Source organism: Bison bison, unplaced genomic scaffold (assembly GCF_000754665.1).
Source record: "Bison bison bison isolate TAMUID 2011002044 unplaced genomic scaffold, Bison_UMD1.0 scf7180017864063, whole genome shotgun sequence".
In the NCBI taxonomy this organism is placed as follows: Eukaryota; Metazoa; Chordata; class Mammalia; order Artiodactyla; family Bovidae; genus Bison; species Bison bison.
In genome coordinates, this window is record NW_011494635.1 from 5072918 (window position 1) to 5078864 (window position 5947).

At 42.4% G+C, this 5947-nt stretch overlaps 1 protein-coding gene across 1 annotated transcript in view; it reads left to right on the forward strand.

Annotated features, from left to right (window-relative positions):
* Positions 1–5947, forward strand: part of LOC104986158 (dihydrodiol dehydrogenase 3-like) — a 27682-nt gene that overhangs the window by 14238 nt on the left and 7497 nt on the right. The window contains 2 exon segments of the mRNA XM_010836615.1: positions 255–420; positions 3345–3431. Coding sequence (XP_010834917.1) covers positions 255–420; positions 3345–3431 — 253 coding nt within the window.

Sequence of the window (5947 nt, forward strand, 5' to 3'; positions counted from 1 at the left end):
GATGCCCTCTTGCAACACCTACCGTCTTACTTGGGTTTCTCTTACCTTGGATGAGGGGTATCTCCTCACTGCCACCCTTCCTGACCTTCAACGTGGGATAGCTCCTCTAGGCCCTCCTGTGCGCGCGCAGCCATGGCATGGGGTTGGTCCTCCCGGCCACTGCCCCTGGCCTCGGGTGTGGGGTTGCTTCTCCCGGCCGCCTACTCACAGAGTACCTGGTCTCAGCTCCTCAGCATTTCTGAATTTCCTTCCAGGGTGAGCCTGAACCACCCTGTTCTCTTGGAGGAACTGGTTCTCTCTGCCATTGCCCAAAAGCATAAGAAAACCCCAGCTCTGGTTGCCCTTCGCTACCTGATACAGCATGGGATTGTGGTTTTGGCCAAGGGTAACAATAAGAAGTGGATCAAGGAGAATATACAGGTGATGAGTGGAACTGTGGGGATAGGGTTCCCAAGGAATATCCTTCACGAGGGTCATTCTTTTTCTGATTCTCAGACTGTCTTTGGGCCAAGGCGAGTTACCCGTTCTTTCCCTGAGCATGAATGCCTTGTGTGTATTCCTGGTGGTTTTCTCTTCCTGCTGTGGCAACAGGAGAGGCATCATGTTTGGAGAGGGTCACAGTTGGACAGATAATGGAGGTTTTAGTTTGAGCATTACGTTTTCAATGTATTCTGTCACTTCACACAAATGACGTTTTGTTTTCTTTGTTCTCAATTGATGCAATTGAATTATTTGATATTTTTAGAACGTTTAAATCACTCTAACAAAACACCACATATTGAGTGCCTGAGAAAAAAATTAAATTTGTTTCTCACAATTCTGAAGCTGGAGATTTCAGTTCAGGGTGCCCGTGTGGTCAGGTGAGGGTGCTGCTGCAAGTCACAGGCTTCTTTTTGTATTTTAACATGGTGGAGGGGGCAATAGAGCTCTCCCAAATATCTTCTATGAATATGATATTGTGATGCTTTTGAATTGTGGTGTTGGAGAAGACTCTTGAAAGTCCCTTGGACTGCAAGGAGATCTAACCAGTCCATTCTGAAGGAGATCAGCCCTGGGTTTTCTTTGGAAGGAATGATGCTAAAGCTGAAACTCCAGTACTTTGGCCACCTCATGTGAAGAGTTGATTCATTGGAAAGACTCTGATATTGGGAGGGATTGGGGGCAGGAGGAAAAGGGGAAGAGAGAGGATGAGATGGCTGGATGGCATCACCGACTTGATGGATGTAAGTTTGAGTGAACTCCGGGAGATGGTGATGGACAGGGAGGCCTGGTGTGCTGCGATTCATGGGGTCGCAAAGAGTTGGACACGACTGAGTGACTGAACTGAACTGAAATCTCATTCATGAGGGCTCCACCATCATTACCTAATCGCCTCTCAAAAATTTCACTTCTAACACCATCAACATGTGAATATGAGGGCAGAAATATTATGGCAGTGATCTTTAACCTCCAAAGCATTGTGTTTTTATTTTGCATTTCACTGAATTCTAATCAGGTTTCATTTTCATATATTTAATCTTCATGAGTTTCTGTCTTTGTGAAGTTCTTCAATAGTTTGTCCATTTTTGCTAGGTTGTATTTTGTTTTCAGTGTAGGAGACCATTATTGTACCTTTAGCCATAGCTGTACAGGAAACTCCTCAGTTTCAGGATTTAATTCAGAGATCATTTATGTGTCTCTCGCTTCTGTGGTTTACTATCAGCCTTTACTCAGCTAAGCTGTTGTCCTCTTGGCTGGGTTCTTTTATGAATTTGAAGTTTGGCTCAGAGCAGCTTGGCAGTTCTGCTTTAGCAGGTGGATATGGCTCTTGTCAGATGGGCCTTCATGTTTCTCTGTATAGTTTTTCATGAATATTTGACTTGACTGTGCCAACTAACCTACTCTTCATTTCAGCACAGGGCTATGACCTCAAGTCAGTGATTAGGGAAAAAGTCCTCTTCCTGTCTGGGCTCAGATCTGGCTTACCACTTCTGGGACATATCACTATTCAATGCAGGTTACAGGTCAGGCCAAGTCAAAGGGAAGGGAAATTGTCCCCTGATCAATTGTTTCCATGTTTCCATTTAAATTTGGTTCTGTAATCTAGCTGGAACTGATTATCTAAGATAATATGAAAATGGATACATACATGTTTATGTACATGCTAATGCTAAGTCACTTCAGTCGTGTCCGACTCTGTGCAACCCCATAGACAGCAGCCCACCGGGCTCCCCTGTCCCTGGGATTCTCCAGGCAAGAACACTGGAGTGGGTTGCCATTTCCTTCTCCAATGCATGAAAGTGAAAAGTGAAAGTGAAGTTACTCAGTCGTGCCCGACTCTTAGCGACCCCATGGACTGCAGCCTACCAGGCTCCTCTGTCCATGGGATTTTCCAGGCAAGAGTGCTGGAGTGGGTTGCCATTGCCTTCTCTGATGTTTGTGTATATTTAAATGTAAATCTAAGGTTCCATATTTCCGCACAGATTTTCATTGTCAGCCCAGCCACATATCAAGTTTCCATAAATACATTTTTTGGTGTCTCTCTTCTATTTAAATATTCAGTTTTATACACTGTGTTCTTAAAGTAAAAACTCAGTTTTGCTTTTCAGAATGGTAATTTTTTATTTTTTAAGAATGTCCTGACTGCTTTTGATTAGCTCTCTTTTATTTAGAATTTAGTATCACTTTACAAACTTCCAGGAAAGAATATATGCTCAAGTCTTTGGTTCATGTTGCATTGAAACACTAGATCACTTTGGTGAAAATGAATTTCTTTACAAAATTGACCTCGCAATTTCATGATTATGATGTGAATTTTTAATTATTAAGGTGTTCTTTAATGTTTTAACAATTTCATTACTTTCTGCACAAAAGCATTTACATAAATTTTTAGTTAGGTTCAATCGTAGATAATGAGCAGTTTGATATCAGATTCCTGAACAGGCTATCATGGGGGAGCTTCCTTCCCACACTGCTTCAGCTGAATGCTGTCACCCTTAGGGTGTGTTGGGGAGAGGCAATCAGTCTAATGTCAGCTCAGGTTCAGTATCGAGTCAGGCGTGTCCAAAGGCAATGTGTTTGGAAAAAGAAGATTTTAGTTTGTTTTCTGTCACAAGTGATTCACTTAGAAAGATAAGGGACTGATGCACTGTAAAGTTTGTGAGGTGGACAGAGAAGGAAAAGGTGTGGGAAGGAGAGGTGAGAACTCAGCAGAGGGTCCCAGGCTTATTCACCTGGAAGCTGAGGACAGACATGGCTTCCCTGTCCCCTCCTTTTATCTCCATCCAGCTGGAAAATCCTCCATTTCCCAGGGGGGAGGCCAGCTTCTTGAAGGAGAGGTTAATGTGATTCTTCCTTCATTCCAGGTGTTTCACTTTGAGCTGACTCCAGAAGACATGAGAACAATCGATGTCCTCAATAGAAATATAAGATATAATGAGATACTATTGCAAGTGACTTGCAGATATTTCACACATACACTGTTTTCTGTACCAGGCAGGTCAGTAGGGGAGTTATGCTTTTCAAAAGCTTAATTCTGGGAAGACAGTCCTGATTTCCAGTGTAGAAGTAAACCAGGGGCTTCCTGTAGACCTCAGACCAGAGGTTTCCTCCAGGGCTCTATCTCTGACCAACAGAAATGTGACTGGGTCCCAGGAAAGCCCAGGAAAGAGTGGGCATTGTCTAGGCTGGCCAGAGTGGACATTGTGGTGAATTCAGTATTTTGTGCCCCTAATCCTTGGGCTTGCTGCACCTCCTCTCAGGGTGGAGGGACCCAAAAAACACAAAGGGCACGGTACCTGTAGCCCACTATTCCTTCAGGTACCTGTGAACATGTTTCATCTTTAATTCTTTTTGCATCAGGGAAAATGATTATGTTAATAATAACTATGTAATAATGAATCCATCATGCATTACATTCATGCTTTTTTGTTGTTCAGTTGTGAAGTCTCTTTTGCAACCCCATGGACTGTAGCCTACCAGGCTCTTCTGTCCATGGGATTTCCCAAGCATTTCCCTCTCCAAGGCATCTTCCCAACCCAGGGGTTGAACCCATGTCTCCTGCATGGGCAGTGGGGTCCTTTACCACTGAACAACCTGGGAAGCCCACGGTGATGTTTGCCCATGTACAGTCGTAAAAGGTCATGCTAATGTTTTTCTGGAGGGGATCCAGGCAGGCCAATGTGCATCAGTGCTCAGAAGTCACAAGGGACCTACTTCCACCCCTTTCCCAAAGTGTCTGGTGGGTGTCCTCCCTAATGGGCATTTCTTCTCCAAGACATTACCCATCTATTTCCAATTGATCTCTTCTTTGGTCTCTTTTCCCTATTCCAACTCCCATTTCCTCATCCTTATAATTTCACAAAACTGAATTACAAATAGGTCATTAACTTAACTGACCCTCCAGTGAGTGACTTCTGTGTTGTTAGCAGGACATGCCCAGGTAAGATCGGTCGGGTGTCTGGTTTCATGAGTCAACACTAACCCCACTGTAGCTTCTGTCAATCAGGAGTACATCCCCTTGGAAGCCCCTATCACCTGGACTTTGACTTAGTCACTAACATGTGACTCCAGCTGCCTAATTACTGAAGAAGGAGATCAGGACTGAAGAGACAAAATAGAAATTTGGAAGGGAGTTTTAAGAGGAAAGAATACAAATTATTTGTAAAACGAAGATTTAGTTTCAGTGGAAAATCTCAAAACTCTCCCAATTGTCGCAAAGCTGTATCTTGATTCTAAGAAAAGATATGATACATGGAAAAAACACGAAAAGTTCCTCTTTTGTACTCAATGGCTTTTTTTTTCTTTTTTTTTTTAATTTTTATTTTTTTAATTTAATTTAATTTTATTTTTAAACTTTACATAATTGTATTAGTTTTGACAAATATCAAAATGAATCCACCACAGGTATATATGTGTTCCCCATCCTGAACCCTCCTCCCTCCTCCCTCCCCATACCATCCCTCTGGGTCGTCCCAGTGCACTAGCCCCAAGCATTCAGTATCGTGCATCGAACCTGGACTGGCATCTCATTTCTTACATGATATTTTACATGTTTCAATGTCATTATCCCAAATCTTCCCACCCTCTCCCTCTCCCACAGAGTCCATAAGACTGTTCTATACATCAGTGTCTCTTTTGCTGTCTCGTACACCGGGTTATTGTTACCATCTTTCTAAATTCCATATATATATGCGTTAGTATACTGTATTTATGTTTTTCCTTCTGGCTTACTTCACTCTGTATAATAGGCTCCAGTTTCATCCACCTCATTAGAACTGATTCAAATGTATTCTTTTTAATGGCTGAGTAATACTCCATTGTGTATATGTACCACAGCTTTCTTATCCATTCATCTGCTGATGGGCATCTAGGTTGCTTCCATGTCCTGGCTATTATAAACAGTGCTGCAATGAACACTGGGGTACACGTGTCTCTTTCCCTTCTGGTTTCTTCAGTGTGTATGCCCGGCAGTGGGATTGCTGGATCATAAGGCAGTTCTATTTCCAGTTTTTTAAGGAATCTCCACACTGTTGTCCACAGTGGCTGTACTAGTTTTCATTCCCACCAACAGTGTAATAGAGTTCCCTTTTCTCCACACCCTCTCCAGCATTTATTGCTTGTAGACTTATGGATTGCAGCCATTCTGACTGGCGTGAAATGGTACCTCATAGTGGTTTTGATTTGCATTTCTCTGATAATGAGTGATGTTGAGCATCGTTTCATGTGTTTGTTAGCCATTTGTATGTCTTCTTTGGAGAAATGTCTATTTAGTTCTTTGGCCTATTTTTTGATTGGGTCATTTATTTTTCTGGAGTTGAGCTGTAGGAGTTGCTTGTATATTTTTGAGATTAGTTGTTTGTCTGTTGCTTCATTTGCTATTATTTTCTCCCATTCTGATGGCTGCCTTTTCACCTTGCTAATAGTTTCCTTTGATGTGCAGAAGCTTTTAAGTTTAATTAGGTCCCAT